Source organism: Arabidopsis thaliana, chromosome 4 (assembly GCF_000001735.4).
Source record: "Arabidopsis thaliana chromosome 4, partial sequence".
Taxonomy (NCBI): Eukaryota; Viridiplantae; Streptophyta; class Magnoliopsida; order Brassicales; family Brassicaceae; genus Arabidopsis; species Arabidopsis thaliana.
The window spans coordinates 13,184,063-13,204,143 of record NC_003075.7 but is presented as its reverse complement, the minus strand read 5'-3'; the positions used below and the strand labels follow the sequence as shown (position 1 = coordinate 13,204,143).

The window sequence follows — 20,081 nt, the reverse complement described above, 5'->3', positions numbered from 1 at the left end:
AGAATGCTCGGCATATTTACCAAAACATCCTTCGAATTTTAAACCCCTAGCTTTTTTTCCTTTTTTCTTCAATCTCCCTCGCCTTTACGAATTCGAAACTCAAAAACTCAAAATCATGGCGGCAACAAGCGACGAGCAGATGAATTTGCTTCTCTCCAGTTTCGATCAAATCTACGAGGTGATTCTCTCTTCCTATCTCTTCTTCTTCTTCTTCGCTTGCTGCTTCCACTATTCTGGTTTCGTTTTTCGATAGGAGAAACCTAAATCTAATTCGATTACGATTATCTCGTCATCTGAAATCAAATCGATTCGCTCTCCTTCTCTAATCGAACCGAATGAATTGAGAAATCTGGAAATTTTGATCAGCTCATGTTGTATTTCTCTCACCGGTAGTTTCAGAGATGATCTGGTATTCAGAAATTTCTAGGCTACTGGTACTGCAAATCCGTACAGATTTCGAATTGATTACTCATAAGTTTTTGAAGGATTAGTACTGCTTAATTGAAGGATTAGATCGCTAGAATAATCGGAACATTCATAGTTCATTTTTGTTTCTCTCAGGATTTTAAAATCGGGTTGAATGAGATCAATGTTTACAGATCAAAGAGCAATGTTGAATCAAGCAGGAGAGAGGTTCTTGAGATTAGTAACAAAAATCTCAAAGAAGGTTTGTTGATTGGTGTTTAGTTTAGCTTTGCTAGTCTTTTAAGTGGTTTTTGAGCCATCTGATTAACTCGAATTTGGGAATTTGCAGAGAATGAAAGGCTGAAGAAGCTTTACACCGAATCTCTCAACAATTTTGCTGATCAGGTCCGTTTCCACTAGAATCTAGACTTTCTTTTTGTGAGCAAAGCAACACAATATAACAAGGTTCTCTGTTTCTTGTGCCTAATACCTGTAAACCTTTTATATGGTTGGAGATATATACAGCTTGAGCATCGAACTAAGTGTCACAGCTTGAAAGAAGAATTGAAGAGAGTGAATGATGAAAACAAAAGCAAAGAACATGTGAGCTTTTAGATTGAAGAGTTTTTAGTACTTGTCAATTCTTTGTAGAGTTTCCTTGTGCTTTGAAACTGAAGATGATGCTTGGATCGTTCCTAGTTATGTATCTGTTTTGAGATATTTGTAAGCTGTGGCAGGAACATAGGAATGCTTTGGAATCACTTAGGCAGAAGCATGTAACAAAAGTTGAAGAGCTAGAGTATAAAATCAGGTAAAAGCTCATTTTACGACTATTATTTCAAGTGTCAATGTATCTGAACTTTTGGTTAAATACCCCAACCATTTATGTACAGAAGCCTTTTGGTTGAAAAAGCAACAAACGATATGGTAATTGATAGACTTCGACAAGACTTGACAGCTAACAAATCGCATATTCAAGCAATGTCGAAGAAACTGGATCGAGTAGTTACGGAAGTGGAGTGCAAGTGTAAGACTCTCACCCACCTGACCTCCAATTGTACTTAAGTTTGTATTTTCTTTACGGCATTCACATGGCTTCCTGATATAATCATTTGATAGATGAACTCGAGATTCAGGATCTAAAGGACTGCCTTCTAATGGAACAAGCAGAGAAAAATGATATCAGTAACAAACTTCAGAGTCTGCAGAAGGAATGTAAGAATTTTTTCCTCTTCACTAAAAAGTCATAGATTGGTTTGGTTTCAGGTTTTATCAGCAAGACTAAGAGTCCACATAACTTCTTAAGTCTATATATTGCAAAACTAATTGAAGATCCCTTTTTATTATTTGCAGTGCTTATTAGTAGAACGTCAATAGCTGAAAAGCAGAGGGATACAACTTCAAATCGACAGGTCGAGACATTGAAACAGAAGCTAATGAAACTGAGAAAAGAGAATGAGATCCTTAAACGGAAATTATCTTCTTCATAGAACAGCCAGAAACCAGGCTTTGCTTGCAAAAATCACTTACCGCTCTGTCTCCCAACAAGTAAGTTCCATGTGAACCCAAAGCATTTTCTTCAGAATATTTTCGTAGATGATACAGTTGAAAACATACATCAAAACCTATAGTTCTCACATACATGAAACTGAAAAGAAACCCTCATATATTGCTGGTAGAAAAACCTTGAAAAGGCGAAGTTCTTGTCGAATGAGTTTTAGAAACTGTTAACAGAGCCATTATTCATTAAACATTGTTATCCAAAACGTCATAGGTTAAGAAGGGAGTAAGCACATAAAAAAAACAAGAAATTAGAACACCACAGAGCCAAAAAAAGAAGTTAATATCAAATTAGAACAATATATAGTTCATGAAAATGAAACACGCGAATCAATTTTTAGGGAAAAATAAAACATGATACCGGAACAAACACACTTTCCGATTTGATTTGTAAGAAAAAAAGCAAAGAAAAGAAAAAACGTAGGATTCCGCTCAGTCTTTGGATCTCTCCGTGAATAATTGTAAAGAATGTGTGCAAGAATCAACGTCCTCAGTTGTTGAAGACTCTGCAGTTTCTCCTGATCTCTCCAGAACGTCCGGTAAGAACCTTAATGGTACCCATTTTCACCAATGCTTCGGCAAATCTCTTTCTGAAGAGTGTATTGCTTGATGCATAACCAGACACAATCCCACTGGTTGATCTATCAAGACCCAAGTTTTGATCAATTCTTAGAATTCCTCTTTGTCTTCGGATCTCTCCATAGATTGCGTTATCCACAGTAAATGAAGTCTTTTGGTCCAAAAACGTTGTTGGGTCGTTAGGGGAACTGCATTTCCTCCTCAAGCTAGACTTCAATGAGGGTTCCATTGCACGGTCGGAAAGCCTGTCCTGGAAGAGACTGCAATGTGCAACACCGACGCTGTGGCCACCACCAATAAGTGTAACCATATCGTTGGTATTCATACCTTGAGCTGCAAACAATTGGATAGATGCGCTAACCGGAATTGTTGGTCCGGGTAAGTTCACATCATTGGGGTTTGACCTTAATCCATCACGTCTTCCTGTTGGTACTGAGAACCTTGGACCACCAGCTAATGCGACCGAGTCTCTTGTGGCAAGAGTTACAATGTCTGCGCATGAGACAGTTCGGGGACATGCAGCCTCGAGCTGTCTCTTAGCCTCATCAATGATCTCGTAGCCTCTCACGCTTGCATTTGGTCCAGTGCTTTTCTCTGATGGCCTTCCAGGTCTTGGGTCGATCAAGAGGGAAGCATCACAACCCTACACAACCATTCAAAACATTGCTTGATCAATGTGTTGTCTAAATATTAGCTAGCTTATGTTAATATATATACACATGTACACACAGGAGAAGCTTACGGACCCTGACAAAGCAATCATGAAACTGCATACGAAGAAATGCTGCAGTAATGGACTTGTCACTTCTGAAACGGTTGGCAACAACACTAGCCACGATAGATTCGGCACGGGGGCATGAGCGGCTGTAGAACCCAGTTCGGAGCTGCGCCAAAGCAGAAGGAGCAAGGAAACAGAAAAGGAAAAACAAAGCTGTGATTGACCTCATTTCGTATGATGAGCTCTCCCTTCCCTCTCCTGTGAATGATACTTGCAAGTTTTGTGATGAAATTCTAAGCCCCCGTAAATGCATATTTATATGTAGTTTTGGGGATAAGACATTGGCAAAGTAGAGAATGTTTCAATTAGAAGACGTGCATAATTGTAACGGTCGATACATTGACATTTGACGGGTTAGAGGAATCTATTAGGTATATAGGTAGTACCTGTTCTTTAATATTTGTTTTCATTGACAATAGAATGATTCCACGCGTCAAAGATTTGATTAATGGCCAACTTGCTGCGTTCAACATAATTCTGTCGATATCGAAAGGATACCACGTCTATGTCGATAGGTGGATTCTCTTTTGTTTAATTTTGTGATACATATACCTCTTTTCAGCCGTCCTTATTTATTATATTTGCTCTCTTAAAAACAAGAAGCTGTAAAAATGAAAATATAGCAAGGATTGTTTCTTGACGAAAAAAAGAAGAAGAAGCAAGGATTGTTTCTTGCAAGGATTGTTTCTTACGGTTTGAAGAAATAAAAAGTTAAAAACAGGCCTTAATCAGGTTTTAAAATGTGTAAAAATCATGAAATATACAACTTAAACACCTAGAGAATATTACTATATCATGTAAAACTACAAATATGGAATGATTGGTACATTTTTTCTGTCTGATCTTTTCCGTTACTAGTTACGAATGGACATTGAAATCAAAAAGTCTCATGTGGTTTGGTTCTTCGGAGAATGCTTTCATATTAGCATCATCAGATCAAAATAGAAAGCTTAAACTTATTCAATTAAGAAAAAGCTCCTACAGGTTATTGTTGTAAAACGTTAACTAAAAATTTCTTAAAACTGAATCATTCTGACTTCTGATAAACAAATTCATACAAAAAAGAAAGAAAAAACATGTTCTTATTTGACCAGAAACGTAGTGTGACATATATCGAGGTATGAAAAAAAAAAAAAAAAAGGGCACCTAGATTTACATTACACATTCCAACAACTACATTGGCTCTCTAGAACTTGTTCCTTTTCCCTCTCTATTATATTATAAATGAGCCTTTCTCTAAAGAGAAATTAATCTGCAAATAAACTTAAACACAGCAACCAATTCAAAGATTATAACTGCTGTAGCCACCAACATCAGAAGCTGGTCTATATTCCGAACCATAAGTTTGCCCAGTCAGGGTCGGTGTGTAGGTAGAAGGACCCCCCAGCTGAGAGTATGCTGTTGGTCTGTACTGCACCGGCTCTGTGCCCATGTAGGTGCTCGGGAGCGGCTCTTGACGGTTACTTAGCTGAGGAGGATATGCAGGTACATATCCAGAGTCGATTCTGGCATATCCCCCTGATACCGAAACTGGTTCCTTGTGATTGATGATGAACTCCTACACACACGTAAACAAAAGAATACGGTTATGATGAAGCAGGCGGGGTAGGATGCAAAGCAAGCATAATCTTAGTGTTTATACAATGCCACGTCGCAGAAAGTATATATATATATATACAGATCGAATGTGTTCTTACTTGAATTAGTTGCTCAGCAGTTTGTACTTGAGAAGTTGTGCCTTTGATTTCCACTGTGATTTGATCAGGATGCGGACTCTCTTTAATGGTTATGGTAGCTCCGCTTCTTCGACGGATATAGGCTATATTAGCTCCTTCTACACCAATAATATCCTCTGCATAGGAGAATGGTATTTGCATCGTTTGAGATACCTAGTAAGAGAATCCATTATAGAAACGTCACTACTAGTTCAGAGAAACAAGTTAGATGTGTTAAGATCAAAATCACTGCTGGAAGACTAATCATAACAAGTAAGATGATATCGCTAAACTCGTTTTCAGGAGCTGATGTTGTATTTAAGGGAATCTACCTGTGTCACAAAAGCAGAAGAAACCCGAGCAAGACCTGGGGAGTGTCTGGCAGACAGTACAGGATCCTGACTGTAGATAGAAACTCCCGAAGGCTGAACACGTGAGTCCACCCGAGAATCGCGCTCCAGAAACAAAGGTTCCCTCCGTGCTAAGAGGGAGAAATCAGGCTCCATTAGATTTGACGAAATAGTATGCAGAGATGACTTGCTTTCAGCTAACGGTTCTTCCTGGCGAGTTTGAGAGACCCTAGCTAGATACTGAAGATAAGAAAAGATAACAATAATTCAGAAAAGAAAAAAAAGGGAAAGGAATAATCTCGATTGAAACAAGCAAGCTTACTTGCTTCTCGAAGAGAGGGACAACAGTATGGTCAACTAAAAATCTCCTAAGGTGTCCAACAATGGCTTCTAATGCTTTAAGAATCTTTAAAGCTTCCCCTTGCAAATCCACTATCCTCTCATCCTGTGCAGCATAAAACGGTGTTTCCTCTGGCAGAAAAAAGTAGAGAAATAAGAAACTGGCAACAAAGACACCAATTTTAGAAAAAAAAACAGACATGAATTGAAATAGCAAAAACTAAACTTTAACAATCACAAACAAAGAGATCAATTAGGTAAAAACAGAAAACTGCAGATGATAGATAATACCTTCTGATAAAATACGAACTGATGCACCAGAGTTCTCTACTATAGACTTAATCAAAGATCCTTGTTTTCCAATCAAATTAATCGCCTGCGTTGAAGCAACTAATAAACGCACTGAAGAGAAGACACTTCCAGCGTTTTGAACATCATCATCATCATTATCAGGCAACCCTGAAACACGTCTAAACACCCTCAACACTGCGTCCATTGCCGGTGACATGTAGGCCTCTGGTTCTTCCTTACCAGATATTAACACCTAAAACATAACATTGAGCAAGTAATTAACTTAGTGAACACTTCAAACTATAATTGGAACCATAAAGTAATCAAATTGCACAACTAGGGGATAAAAGTTCACAACTTTAATGATCACAACTCAAGAATCTTCCTACTTATGATTAAGAAACCCTAGAAATAGAAATTAAAAATCCCCAAATTCGAATTAGCTTTGAACACAGTAAATCACGTAGAAGGAGATAGAGATACTAACGATGCGATCGGGAGTATTAACAGGACCATCAAGGACTTTGATACGAGCACGAGTCTCCTCACACATCTTCTTTATAAAGTCACCTTTGCGTCCAATAATAGCTCCGACTTTAGTCACCGGAACGATCATACGAAACACGCAATCACCAGGCCAACCTGGCCACCTCTCCTCCGCGGAATCGTTCGTATCGGGGAAGGTAGTCTCAGCAGCAGCTAAGCTATCGGGCTGATTCAATTCAGGGAAAGCGCCAGAGTTTTCGTCAAGCAATGCGGCGGCACTGAATCCCGCCGGTATAAGGTTTTCATTCTCAGGGAGGTTTATGGAACCGTTGTTCTCAACGGAATCTGCGACGGCGGCCATTTGAACCGGTAACACAAAAAAGATAGCTAAAGAGAGAGACTTTTTAACCTCTGGTGGTGGTTATAGGAATCGCCGCTGTCATATCGTACGACGTCGTTTTGGCTTAATGGTTTGGGCTTTTCGATATGAAACCATTTTAGCCCATTTGCTATCATTTTTGTTTTGTCGAAAAATTGTCCATATGAGCTATGTATTAGGTCTATGTTTAACCAAAGAATGAATACTCCAACTCTTCTCTACTTGGGTATATGTTTGAAGCTTAGGATATTAAGAAAAAATGTTTCACCATATATTTTAATGTTATGTTATATCATATGTATCTATATATAGTATTTTCTTAAATATATGTTTGAAGCTTACTACATAGTAACATACTAGTCATGCTTTCTTTTATACTTTTCCCCCTAAACTCAATCATATGTGGTTTCAACTTTTCTAAGTCATTCACTATTTTGCATGATTTGTATTGATTAAAATAGTTACGATGAATATCCACAGTAATAGCCGCAATCAATTAACAATATAAATAGATATGTAAATAAGAACATTTTCGAACAATATAATAGAATACTATATGAGACAGAAGTGTATTATTATTCATTATACCGTAATTTTGGAAGATTTTAGTTAATATCCGTTGTCTTCATATGCAATATGCAATGGGGATGAAAGGGACGTAACATAGAAATTATCTGCTGGCCCGTAAGATACTTATCTCTCTGCCGCTGCGAGTCCCTTTTTGTATCTTAGTTTTTTAGACTTTCTTGATTTAAGAAAAAAAAACAGTTTGTTTCTATCTAAGTTTTTGATCTTTGATCAAACATTTTTTTTTGGATCAGAAACTAAAATGAGATTTTAAACCGAAGAAGGAAAGTGAAAGACGATGCTATTGAATGAGTCCGTCCCCCATGCTGAATTAAAATTGGGAATTTAGGGCAAAACATATATACGTGTATACGTACGATAATGGTCCCCTCAATACACGTAGATATGTAATGGAAGAGAGTTCACTTGTAGTTTGTAACTATTTGGGTCAATCTTGTACAGTGCCCTAATCGACTCTCAAGGGTCACATGCTTAACATCATACTTATACATTTATCACATTTGAAGTGTCTACTTGCATGAATTGAACTTTTTTTAGTTACTTTCCGAACAATTTCTTACATATATTTATTAGCACTATTTAGCTCTAACTAATTACATCATTACTAATTAACGTCCCCAATCTGTCTATTCAACACCTATGAAAGGTAACATCTACCGTGATGTCAAAAAGAAAAGGTAACATCCATCAACCGTTAATAAGCATTAAACCGCTTTAAATATCTTTGTTATCCAAAGGTAACTAACAGTAACATTAATTAGGCATATATATACATCATCATGGAACACAAACAATCTTCTATTCCTTTACTTCCATTTCCATCGACCAATTAGATTGATGCTCCTTAAAAATGTTTGATGAAGATGTGCTTTACCACTCCAATACATTTGTTTTATATTCAAATCTTTTTTAATGTCTGCTTTTCTTTTATAGTACAAAACTCAGATATGAATTTGAAGATAGATTGAATATTCTGCTTAAAAGGAGAAAAGCTGAAGAAAAGAAAGTAGAAGACGACAGGTCACATGTTGACATGTTGTCATAAGAAAAGAAAGAGTAATAACATAAGAAGATTCCAAAAAATAAAAATTAACTGGGATGGACTTTGGAGACGGTGGCCAGTGTTGGCAGAGAGAGGTTTTATCCTTTCTTTTCTCTATAGAAATAAAATCTCATATTTCCCTCCTTACTAAGTTATAGATTCTCCTCGTATATATATGTACACATATGTTCAATGACTGATGGGAATATAATCTTTAAATATGTTAACTCAAGTACTAAAATTCTCATTTTTCTACGTCTTGTCTTGTTAAATACATAGGAAAATGACTGGTGGGAATATAATCTAGTATATGACAAAGACAAAACTACGTATATTCATCCCTATATTCATCTGATTGTGTGAAAAAAAGAAAAAGAGTAAACGTATTCATATCGATACATGAGAAAATACTACTGTTCAATAGCAGTAACATACTAAACTCGTTTGACACAAACAATCGAAATAATCTCTAAGAAACTGTAAGAAAATCTAACGCTATGACGAAAACGTATGATTGCCCTCTGCCACATATCACTTCCGAATGATACCAAATGGGTCCAATCGTTTCTCATTACCCAATAGCCACGCGACTCTCTTTCTCTCACTCTCCACATTTTAACTTTGAATGAATTTACCTTGCGGAAAAAATTACGACTTACTTCAAACTATAGTCAATAATTTATATTTGTTTTTTTTTTCACAATTTGGTATTATTCTACAATAAGTCTTATTTTAGAAGTTGAGGGTTTTAGTCCAGTCGTTGGGGTTCTAGGGATGTATGAAGACGATAACTTATTTCGAACTGTTATATCCATATAAGAAACAGCACATGGTGCTCTTGTTTTGGTTGATGTAAATCAAGAAATCTTCTTAGTCACATATCTAAAATTCGGTCTAGAAATAGTTTTAGATATTTGAAAAATATGTTAAGCAGATAAAGTTACTTTAGCCATATGTTACATTCCAATGCCAAATTGAAGTTTCCTAGTGTAAAGGAAAACACCACGTCATCACAGAAATCTAACAAACGCAATGAGATCCGGCCACGTACACGGATAAGGTGACCTGTTAAGTTTTGTACATACGGGGGACATCGACGGAAAGTTATACAGGTGGTCGGTTATAATGTTTTCGATCGACATTTGGAAATGTCTAGATTTTTTTTTTAAAAAAAGAGAGTAGAATCCCATAAGAAATTAACCTAATTATGTACTTGTCCCACGAAAACGCCTGATAAGAAAACTTATCCTAATTAATTATCCATGTATATTTAAGTGTAATTAAATGAATGACATACTAATCTTCCACTCAGCATTCTACAAAAATGATTGTCAATATTATTCAAAACAGTTGTTAAATTTATATGTTTTTTTACATCTTGAAAAGATGATTCAGTATACATTAGTATTAATATGTTAGAAATAGTGAAATTTCATTAATATAACAAAAAACATTTACACAAACATTATAATTTTTTTTTCATATTGCAAAACTTGATCTGCGTTGAGTTTGCTTTCTTTCAAAATTCATAATCTCAGAAGAAAACTACATTAGGTCTCTCTTCCCCCTAGAGCCGCTACTCCCTCTCACTTTTTCACTTTTTGACCTCTCTGTTTTCGCATCAACAAAGTGATGATATTTCACTAATCAATCAAACAGAGAGACTCAACTTATTTGACTATATAATGTTTGACAAACCCTAACGGATCTTTTCTCTTTTCTTTCTTACACCATCTCGTGCTTCTCCCAATCCAATCACTGCCCCCTCTCTCTCTCTCTCTTTGGGGAATTCTTACTTCCATGACCTCTCTGCCTCTCTCTAATCTTAAATGTTCTCTTCTTTTTTCTGTAGGAGTTTCCTTTTTAGTATACTGAATCTTACCTTTTCCCCATTTAAGTTTTAACCTTTTTGCTATATTTAGTAAACAAGATTTTGTCATAGGGTTTAGGGTTTAACAATAGACTTCATACGAAAACTTTCTGACTTTATATTTTTCCTTTTCTTAAAAAACACACACTAACTTTAACCTCAAATTCAACAGTCATCAAGATTTTTCTCGGATTCTAATCAAACGTCCACAGGTGAAAATGTCCTCTTGTGCCTATAGCTTCGAGTTGGAAATGATGAAATCGCCGCCGTCAAACAACACTCCTTCACCGTCATCTACAATCTCTGAGACAAACTCTCCTCCGTTCTCAATCTCCACGAGAAGGCCACGAACTCCACGGAAACGTCCCAACCAAACATACGACGAAGCTGCGGCTCTCCTCTCCACCGCTTACCCTAAAATCTTCTCTTCCAAGAAGGCAAAAACTCAGATTTTCGGGACTAATAAATCTCCTCTCAGTGATTACGACGAAGCTTCTCAGTTGCTTCTTCCGTACGTATCCATCGAGGAGAACGAGTTTCTGTTCAATCCAACGATTCCAACGAAAACAGAACACTTCTTGGAGCAGAAGGAAGTCAGTTTTGATGACTTGGAGGTGAATGGGTTTGGAGTTTTAGACGATTTCGACGCGGAATCGATTTTAGATGAAGAGATTGAAGAAGGAATTGATAGTTTTATGGGGAATATTGAATCTAATGACGGAGATAGAGAAAATTGTTACAGAGTCGGTCGATTAGAGGAAATTATGAAGAATGCTTGGAACGGAAGGTTTCGTTTAGGGCTTGGTTTGAGAAGTTCTCTCCGACAAAACAACGACGAGAACTGGTGGAAATTTCCTACTGTGGAGTTTGATCAGATTTCGCCGAGAATTCAGACCACCGCCGCCGCAGCAGCTGATGATGGTCAATCCAATGTCGTGGATAGTAGCAAGATTAAAACGATTGTGACGGCGGAGGGAGACAAGAAAAAGAAAAAGAAGAAGAAGAAAAAGAAAGTGGCTCCGGCGGCGGCGGAATCAAAGAGCTCTGAAGTTACGGACTCGAATCCAAAGCTGGAGCAGAGAGTGAGTCCGTTGCTGAAGCTCGACTACGATGGGGTTTTAGAGGCTTGGTCAGGTAAGGAGTCACCGTTCTCCGACGAGATTCTTGGTTCGGACGCTGACGGAGTCGATTTTCATGTACGTTACTTCAATTCTCTATTTTCTCATTTATATTAGCCTTATCTTAATAATTTGAATCGAAATAAAAACGTTTTGATGACCAATTGTTGGCAACAAACAATTCATTATGAATTTCTGAACCTGACAAGAATTGAAAATGGTTCTTATGTAGTTCTTGTCATTTCTGACTTACAATGTTTTGTTAGAAGTAGATTATCAAGTGAATTTAGTTGACAATTTAGTGAGTGAATTTGACGTAAGATGAATGATGTTTGGGGACAGGTAAGGTTGGGTGAGATAGATTTGTTCGGAGAAAGTGGTATGAGAGAAGCAAGTGTGTTAAGGTATAAAGAGAAGCGGAGGAATAGACTCTTCTCCAAGAAAATCCGATATCAAGTTCGCAAGCTCAACGCCGACCAACGCCCGCGTATGAAGGTATAAATCTCATAGTCTTGAAAAATGTAAAAGTTGAAACTTATATATATAATACTGTCAACAAGGGTAGAATGAAGGTAACGCTGATACATTTTATTTGAGCTACGATTTAGGTGAAAGATTGGCATTGTAATATTGTGGTTGTCTCTCATCAACAGGGACGATTTGTGAGAAGGCCCAACGCAAGGAATTTAAGTGGTCTACGATTATAAGAATAAGAGCCGAAAGAACTTAAGCTCTTTGATTCTCTTTTTGTTTTGTTCGTTCTTTTAATAGCCTAGGTTTTTTTTTTGTCATAAGGGAATGGGGGAAGAAATTAGTTGATTCGAGACAGCTAAGAATTATAACGAATACAACTTTATTTTGTCTTTTGGTAAAAACTACATGTTGAGACTTCAGAATTCATACATGTACACTATTAACGCCAAGGATGTAGTGGAAAATCGTACATTCAACTCTCTTTATAATTGTTTTGCATCCTCTCTAGAATTTGTACTTTTTCAATTCCATGCATTAATACTCTCTTTGTTTTTTAGTATTCATTCAGAGTTTGAGAGGCTTTTTTGCCTACACATATTATGGAGTCAAAACATTGTTTGAGCAAAAGAAATTATACAGTTTCAATTTCATTACATACTCTCTCAATTGAAGGCCGAGCAAACCCGTCGAATCTCCCCTTTGAAACCAGTCTTCACACCAATCTTCCCCATCTTTACGATCGCCTTAACGAAATCAGACTCGAATGTTGGCCCAAAGAATGGATTTAGCATCCCAAGATAGGAATCCACGACCTGTCTGGTCGTTACATCCTCGTAAAGACCTGCGTCGGTCTGAAGCACAGCAAAACCATCCTTTATGTTTTGCAGAATCTGCTTGTCGAATAGCCGTTCGCTGAACCGGTCAATTGGTAAACGGACGTTTATGTCACCATTTTGTGGGCACTGAGTGGTTAATTCGGGTAGGAATGTTGGATTGATAGTCGGGTCAGGTTGGCCACCAGGTAAGAAATCATAGAGCCGTTTGGACATGAAGAAGCAGGCCGTTGTTCCGATAGTGTGAGCAGCTGATACGGAAAGTAGACCACTCAGGTTTAGATCTCTTAAATTCTTAAAACTAGTGACAATTTTTTTTGTCAAAGTTTTCTCATATTGAAACTTGAAATGTAAACTAAATAAAAAAATGACGCAAACTGAGCCGGACCAGGTTCAAAATGCATGATCACTACTGGCTTAGACTCAGCATGTTGATGGTTTCGTCTTTGTTTAGTCACACGTGAAAGTTGATAATTTCACGATCGTATCGAGATCAGTATTGGTTTTTGATGAAAATAAAAATAAAAAAAAATCAATACTCTATAGAATGGGGCCGTTAGATATTTATGACGTTTTATCAGATTAATTGCCGATCGTGTAACAGGCCCATTTTCGGGGTGAATCAACATTTCTGTGCTATACCAGATTTAGTGGTTAAGATGACAGAACATCAAAACATTTGTATAAATGCCTAAAGTTGACCCAAAAAGCCTGATTTTTTTTTATTACGAACGATTCTTTAAGTTTCGCAACGTATAGGTAAATATTGGATAATTTGTTATCGTTAGAAGAAAATTCTCACAAGTTTAAAATTTTAAATTTCACGAAATTATTTTTCTGCACAAAGAAACACTGCTGGCTTAGCTGGAAAAAATTCCAATAATGTTTTCTTGTATTGGTCTACCAGAATTTCCTAACGCACGTGACACTAACACACGAAGAAGAGAGGAAACGGACGAAACATGCGAAACGTATCATGGATCCGGGAATTGAAAATCATATAACTTGAACTTCGAACCAAAAACTTTGAGAGATTCGAAACCACCAAACAAACATGAATGAGAGAGAAGACGAAGAAGAAGAAGAGATACATACCACTGAGAAGCACGAGGTCTTTGGCGTTGAGTCCTTTCTGCATGAACTTAGCCTTTAGTATCTCAATCGAGTCACTCACCTCCGGCATGTCCTTAGCCAATGACATGTTCGAAACCCGACCATCTCTCCGCCCAGTTGGCACCTCATACGCCGGTCCATTCGCCTGTATCATGAATTGCTCACAACGGAGAAGAAGATAGATAAAGATGGAAAGGTTTTTTTCTTTCTCTATTTTATTTTTTACCAAAGATATGGCATCACGTGCAGCCAAGGCAACAATGTCTGAGCAGGAGACAACACCGGGGCATGCAGCTTCAAGCTCGGCTTTGACGGCTTCTACTATCTCAAATCCTCTAACGCCTTCATGTCCAAATGCATTCTTTTCAGAGATTGCTCCGTTGTTCACGAGGATCGAGCCATCACATCCCTGAACGTGTGGTTAAATCTCTAAGAATAGCAAGCAATAGTAGAAAGCACGAAGGGGAGGAAAGTGCATTGTACCTCAACAAAGCAATCATGGAAATGGAGCCGTAGAAGTATGGCTGGGAGGTTAGGGTCGGAAAGAGCAGCCCCTGAGACAACCCTCTTAACGATTGACTCGGCTTGAGGGCATGTATTGGAGTAAAATCCGACTTCAAGATTAGCAAGAGAGATGCCGAAGAAAACCGTAACAAGAGACAAAGCTAGCCTCATCTTAGCATTTGCCCAAACCATTTGTGCTTTTAGTAAGTTCAACTCAACAGAGAATGAGAGAGCCAGAGAGGGTGAGGGAAAGAGGTGAAAAAGAAAGAGAGAGAGAGAGTTATACAGACAAAGTCTCTTCATTAAGACCGGAATAGAGACAGACATGTGTTTAACCTTATTTGCATGTAAAATTGTCACCTAGGAAAAACACTCAACAAAAAAAGCGAAATACCGTAAACATTAACAAGTATCACTGCCCGGGACATACTGGTGTTTATATATACAGAGCAAAGTCATTGTGTATTAAACAGAGAGGAATTGAGTTCTTTCTTGATGAAAAGTGAAAACTAAATCAAATCAAACCAAACCATAGAAAATCATCTGTCGTTTCGTACTAACTCACATAGTTTGAAGCAGTTCAGGGCTCAAGTACACAGTTTTCCAGCTTTGGAAAGGAGACACCAAGTTGCATTCCAACAGTAACTAATGTCTCCAAGGACCTAGCACTGTTAGCTAAGAGATCCTCATCAATCTTAATCGAGTCCTGTAATACATGTCACGTGAAAGGTAAGGTTGATGTAAATGCAATAACTCATCCAGGGACAGTATTACAAAAATGTAAGATATTTTGTCACAAGATTTTCAAATCAAGACAATTCATTTCTAGGGTACTGTAAGAAAAACAAAGTTAAAAGCTAACCTTTTCAAAGACGCATATAACTGTGCTTCCACCAAATGAAAAGTAACCAAGCTGGAAAAAGGAGAATGCTAGTTTAGAATTGCATAAGAAAGAATGACATATCTTTCAATTAGAAAAAAGGTTCAGAATTGATTACCTCGTCCCCTTTCTTCACATGGTCTCCCTCTTGCCTAACAAAGCTGATACTACCAACCATTGTTGCTCCAATCGCAACAAATGCGACCTGTTACATATATTAAGCTGAGATCAAGTTCTGCGATAAGATCAGATTTCATTGTACACCTTCGTTTATAAAATACTGCTTCAATTTGAGTTCAAAGCATCAAGCACAAGAGGCAACTGAGAAATATTTTCATCAGCAGACCGAGAAAAAAGATGTTTATGACTTATACAAGATGACATACCTTTCCAAACTCTGCTGTTGATATAATTACGATGGTCCGTTTATTCTCAGTGAACACATTACAGTACTTGCTATTGACAGCAATCGGATTAACCTGAGAACCAAGGATACAAAAGTAACTCCAATAAGAAAATAACGGAAGAGAAGAATGCTCTTCAACGTGAAAAGGCAGATGCAATACCGTATATAAGCTTCCAGAAACATTGACAAACTTTTCAATGACACCAGAGACAGGAGAATGAAAACGATGATAGTCCTGTAATAGATCAATAAATGCAAAAAGAGAGCGAAACAAGTGTTAATTTTTAGCTTTTGATCAAACGACAAGAAGCATGGAGTCCTCTTGTACCTGTGGCGCCAATCGGAATATCACCAAAGATCCATCAAGGAAAGCATCCGACTGCACATCATTTCCAAGGAGGCCTTTGATTGAAAACTTACGGCCCTAACAATATTGAAAACAGTCTGAAAATTTTAGAATAGCGAGTAACAGTTGTACAGTGTTGCAGGTTATCAGCAGCATCAATTGTGTTAAGAGTTATTCAACTTTTCATATGCCTTGCCTAGTGTATTGTGAATACTCTAGAGGCCGCTTTACCTTGATCCAGAACCGTGTGCTATCATCAACCGATTGAAATGCCATTAATCGACAATCAGCAGCAGATACAGCAACATCATCCTGATCCATGCACGCAATTGGTCTTGCACCAGGCTTTAACTCCCGTACGAAGAATTCATTGAACGTCTGCAAGTAAAATGACCACCTTTCAAATCCATGAAAAGTACACAAGCTTTATAGTTAAACCAAATTATAAAGGGTTTTTCCCATCTTTGATAAAACCGGCAAAAAGTTTAGCTTAGATTTACCTCAGTGTCACTTACATATTTATTTTATAACTACTAACACTTCTATTGTAATCTCGTGGTTGAAATCATACCATGAGTTGCCTTTGCGTACCTTAAAATGGTCCAGAGGATACTTGACTTCGGCCATGTTTATTTGATCCTGCAACAAGTACATAATTCAATTTTCAGTTCATCTAAACTTACAAAAGGAGGGCGATCCTTTATAAAAATCAAGGAGATCTAGTGAAGCAACTCCAATCTACCCATTGTTATCTCTAGAAAGTATAAGAGAGGAGTGTTTCCTTATCTCTATCGGAAGATTTCTCATAGTATTTCAATTCCCAATAGTAATATCGAGATCGGATTTCAGTTAATAATCACAGAAGTTTTTCTAAGATATTATATCAATATCACCAAGCCACAAGCCAAGTTGTGTCCGGCTTAAACTCAGCAGCCATTTGACACATAATAACTAATAAAAAAATAATCTACACCTTGAAAAACTCGAGAAAGCTGGGAATATTTTGGGCAGATTCAACTGAGTTCATTTTTTTCCCCTGTTTCTCAGAAAGGTTCTGCAAAATCTCTTTTGCTCCTGCATCAAGGATATCAATCCATAATGAAGACTTGTTTGCTTTGATACAATGGCAAGAATGTGTAGCACTTCATCACAAAGGCACTATGGCCAGGTGCATATTAGAGGTTAAGGACCCAGTTTGTTACCTTGGTCCATAAGCCGGAGTCCTATTTTTGACTGGTAAATAGCTCTCATAGACATAACAATCTTTGAATCAATCAACTCTTCCACGAGCCTCTTAGTCTTCCTATCAATCACCTAAAGCAAATATCGAAGTAAGTATACTTTTAGTGCATTTTCTCACCATTAGGAGATACTCAAACGAAATCCACAAAAATTGATAGGAGGAATGCAACAAATATCAGGCATCGCTCAAGCCAGGATTCACTACTTTGAATGAATATAGAAAATCAAACAACTTGATAATAGGCCTCCAAATTAGATGTTTATCATGACATAAACAAAAGTAGTCGAAAGGAAAGATACCACAATATGTGAAGCACTTGAACCAGTATTCAAACCAACATCATAAGTTGATAGATGAGTCCATTCACTTAGTTTGAACATCCATCTGAAAATTGTTAAAAAGTTGAATGCCTATCAAGCAAAGAACATATAAGCTACATAGAATGTCATATTCAAATCTTTTAAAAACAAGAAATCTAACCCATATGAAGCCTGCCTATCAGTCAAGAACCCTCCGGTCATTTGATTACCAGTTCCTTCGTCAAAACAGAGAGTCATATGGATCATTGCATTGAGCTTGTCAAGTTGAAGAGCCTCACCGCAAACCGGACAACTATTTATAATTGGCTCCCTGCAATCAATGCATGCAAATTACTGGGATTCAAGGATGTACAAATATTTGTGTATATACAGAAGTTCTCAACATTGGCACTGTATAGAATGTTATTACTGTTCCTGTTGAACGGCAAGAAGTGCAGCCAACTCATCAATTGTAACAACACCATCCCCATTCAGGTCAGCGGCTTTGAACAACTCCTCTTTCTGGTAATCAATTAAGTGAAAACATCAAGAGTGCCTTCAGAACAAAAAAACAGCAATCTAGCAGTATCTTATAAAAAAATGCCTAGGAGACAACTTTTGGTATTTGACATTTCTCAGACTAATTGCTACTACACTATAGGAAACAAATACATATACACAAGCACGAAAAGCAGAAAGAGGTGACAAAGCTGCTGAAGGTCAAACCTTGTTAGCAGCCACTACATTCCCAAAAGCATTCATCAGATCAGAGAACTCTGAGAATGAGAGTTTTCCATCTTCGTCATAATCCTGCATTTAGATGAAAGACTCCAACAATCAATCATAACGGCTGCAGGATGCCATAAAGTTCAAGAGAAAAAACTGCTAAAGAAGCCATCGAAAAGAGAAAGTAGCTTGTAAATCTGATTAAAAACGTCTTTATCATCAATCATTAGAAAATTAAAGAAAACAAAAATTGTACCATGCAAATGAGGTTAAAATCACAAAGCATCACAAGAACTGAACAAACAGTGGAAAATTAAGTAAAGCATACCACTATGGACAAAATACGCTTCGCGAAACATGTCTCGGTTTCAACAGGATCCTGCAAATATGAGCAACCACAAATCAGAAACCATTACCACCGCGTTGTTTAGCCACTGTTTTAACGTTTAACATACTGCATACCTCAACGGAGCATGAAACAAACATGCTGCCAACAACGTTAGATGAGGCCGGGTCTAACAGGTCAAATGACTTGCAAGTAGAGTCAGGTTCCTATATCACATTATACAAAAGAGAAGTAAAATAAACATGTAAACAAACAAGTTTCTCGTCGATTAATCATTCAAGATATCTAATCCATGCACCTACTATTATCAGCTAAACTGTGGCTGAATCTCCTCAAACAATGGAAGATAAGTGATAGAAAAAACTAGCTGATACTTATTAGTCGAGCTAGAGGAATAACGGATAAACAACTTAAACAGCTTTCATATGAAAAAACAAACTTTAGTTACTGACCTGTACTACGAAATCAAGTAGATCAAGCTCACAATAACCAACGATATTGTTCTTCAAGAGTCTATTGGTCTGCATCAAGAAAAGGAAAATCATCTCAACAGATCAATAACTAAACCCCAAATCTAGAAAGCAGAACGTAAAAAAACTCTGAATACTTCACACCTCAAATACAGAGATTCTAGCCAGACTTGGTCCATTTTTCTCCAGGAGAAGCTTCTTTTCCTATATACAGAAACACACAAAACCGATACAATACCCAACTATTCACAAAAGGCGCTACAAAGAAATAGTAATCGAGAGTTTTCTTACCGAGTTCCAAATCGGCTTCTCTGTGCTGCAAAATTCAACAGAAACAAGACATTGTTAAGTATAAGATTCCAAAAAGTTACAAGCAAGAGTTTGAAAAATCGTTGGTAACATACGAATCTGAAATTTCCGAACGGAAAGTTTGTTCCCCGAAGGAAACACAGGCGAGCCACTTGTCCTTGAACTTCATCTCCGCCTAAGAGAAAGATGCCAAAAGACACATGACTATCGTAATCGAAATACGAAGTTGACTAGGACAATATACAATCAGGAGAGAAGTAAAGCCGTACGCCGATAAGAGTGAGAAGAGCAATGCCGGCGAAATCATCTGCGCTCACAGATCTCTGACTAGCCAATCCAGAGACGCTTCCGGATCCTGGACGACTAAGACGGCGGCGGCTGCGAAAGTTTTGAATCTTCTTACGCATCTTTGATCGGCGCGACTCTTTCGTCTCCGTTGAGTTTCCGTTTCCCATGATTCTCGGTCTATCTGGCCCTCACGCGCTTGTTAAACCAATGGATCGGAGATGGAGGAAGACGAAGTCAGTGAGCGCCAGTGACCGGACTCGTTTTATTTGGAAGCAAAATATCTGTGTCACCGAGAAGCTGGAGAGGGAATTTATCACACCAAATACTTTTCCCGAATTTTTTTG

General features: G+C 37.6%; 6 protein-coding genes across 12 annotated transcripts; 2 read left to right on the top strand and 4 right to left on the bottom strand.

The window, feature by feature from the left end:
- The first annotated feature begins 86 nt into the window (after positions 1 to 86).
- AT4G26020 (4/1 protein short form protein) lies at positions 87 to 3,283 on the top strand. Of its 3 annotated transcripts, none has more exons than NM_001203914.2 (9): positions 87 to 178; positions 562 to 667; positions 755 to 810; positions 931 to 1,008; positions 1,143 to 1,216; positions 1,299 to 1,432; positions 1,525 to 1,620; positions 1,759 to 1,817; positions 1,896 to 2,131. In NM_001203914.2, exons 1-9 carry the CDS (start codon positions 116 to 118, stop codon positions 2,034 to 2,036), a joined length of 807 nt encoding a protein of 268 aa, NP_001190843.1. In that variant the 5' UTR covers positions 87 to 115; the 3' UTR covers positions 2,037 to 2,131. The 3 variants fall into 3 exon arrangements, with proteins under 3 accessions (NP_001190843.1, NP_194332.2, NP_001329294.1); NM_001341773.1 differs by adding an exon at positions 3,276 to 3,283 and having other exon boundaries at positions 95 to 178; positions 1,759 to 1,953; NM_118735.3 differs by having other exon boundaries at positions 93 to 178; positions 1,759 to 2,131.
- Positions 1,980 to 3,730, bottom strand: AT4G26010 (Peroxidase superfamily protein). 2 transcript variants are annotated; one of them, NM_001341772.1, is made up of 2 exons: positions 3,291 to 3,730; positions 1,980 to 3,187 (listed from the first exon to the last, which is right to left on the bottom strand). In NM_001341772.1, the coding sequence occupies exons 1-2, from the start codon at positions 3,573 to 3,575 to the stop codon at positions 2,456 to 2,458; spliced, it is 1,017 nt and encodes a 338-aa protein (NP_001328244.1). In that variant the 5' UTR covers positions 3,576 to 3,730; the 3' UTR covers positions 1,980 to 2,455. The 2 variants fall into 2 exon arrangements, with proteins under 2 accessions (NP_001328244.1, NP_567738.1); NM_118734.2 differs by having other exon boundaries at positions 2,203 to 3,187; positions 3,291 to 3,551.
- A 572-nt stretch (positions 3,731 to 4,302) lies between these two features.
- PEP (RNA-binding KH domain-containing protein) lies at positions 4,303 to 7,075 on the bottom strand. Its single transcript, NM_118733.4, has 6 exons — positions 6,505 to 7,075; positions 6,018 to 6,270; positions 5,710 to 5,858; positions 5,370 to 5,627; positions 5,020 to 5,211; positions 4,303 to 4,880 (listed from the first exon to the last, which is right to left on the bottom strand). Exons 1-6 carry the CDS (start codon positions 6,862 to 6,864, stop codon positions 4,605 to 4,607), a joined length of 1,488 nt encoding a protein of 495 aa, NP_194330.1. The 5' UTR covers positions 6,865 to 7,075; the 3' UTR covers positions 4,303 to 4,604.
- Positions 7,076 to 10,019: 2,944 nt separating this feature from the next.
- Positions 10,020 to 13,059, top strand: CIL (CCT motif family protein). 3 transcript variants are annotated; one of them, NM_118732.2, is made up of 3 exons: positions 10,020 to 11,578; positions 11,843 to 11,995; positions 12,154 to 13,059. In NM_118732.2, the coding sequence occupies exons 1-3, from the start codon at positions 10,601 to 10,603 to the stop codon at positions 12,205 to 12,207; spliced, it is 1,185 nt and encodes a 394-aa protein (NP_567737.1). In that variant the 5' UTR covers positions 10,020 to 10,600; the 3' UTR covers positions 12,208 to 13,059. The 3 variants fall into 3 exon arrangements, with proteins under 3 accessions (NP_567737.1, NP_001328403.1, NP_849445.1); NM_179114.2 differs by having other exon boundaries at positions 10,524 to 11,578; positions 12,109 to 12,454; NM_001341771.1 differs by having other exon boundaries at positions 11,843 to 13,059.
- AT4G25980 (peroxidase superfamily protein) lies at positions 12,637 to 14,751 on the bottom strand (the record flags this gene model as incomplete). Of its 2 annotated transcripts, NM_118731.2 has the most annotated exons (4): positions 12,637 to 13,058; positions 13,903 to 14,065; positions 14,147 to 14,329; positions 14,404 to 14,616. In NM_118731.2, 4 exons carry the CDS (start codon positions 14,614 to 14,616, stop codon positions 12,637 to 12,639), a joined length of 981 nt encoding a protein of 326 aa, NP_194328.2. The 2 variants fall into 2 exon arrangements, with proteins under 2 accessions (NP_194328.2, NP_001329397.1); NM_001341770.1 differs by lacking the exon at positions 12,637 to 13,058 and having other exon boundaries at positions 13,632 to 14,065; positions 14,404 to 14,751.
- Positions 14,709 to 20,030, bottom strand: PSD3 (phosphatidylserine decarboxylase 3). The gene is made up of 21 exons (NM_118730.4): positions 19,719 to 20,030; positions 19,545 to 19,624; positions 19,432 to 19,456; positions 19,285 to 19,344; positions 19,123 to 19,191; positions 18,787 to 18,876; positions 18,653 to 18,703; positions 18,325 to 18,408; positions 18,029 to 18,120; positions 17,780 to 17,929; positions 17,599 to 17,683; positions 17,259 to 17,370; positions 17,030 to 17,130; positions 16,648 to 16,695; positions 16,288 to 16,434; positions 16,039 to 16,134; positions 15,871 to 15,945; positions 15,691 to 15,783; positions 15,423 to 15,509; positions 15,287 to 15,337; positions 14,709 to 15,130 (listed from the first exon to the last, which is right to left on the bottom strand). Exons 1-21 carry the CDS (start codon positions 19,902 to 19,904, stop codon positions 15,005 to 15,007), a joined length of 1,908 nt encoding a protein of 635 aa, NP_567736.3. The 5' UTR covers positions 19,905 to 20,030; the 3' UTR covers positions 14,709 to 15,004.
- Between the last annotated feature and the right edge of the window lie 51 nt (positions 20,031 to 20,081).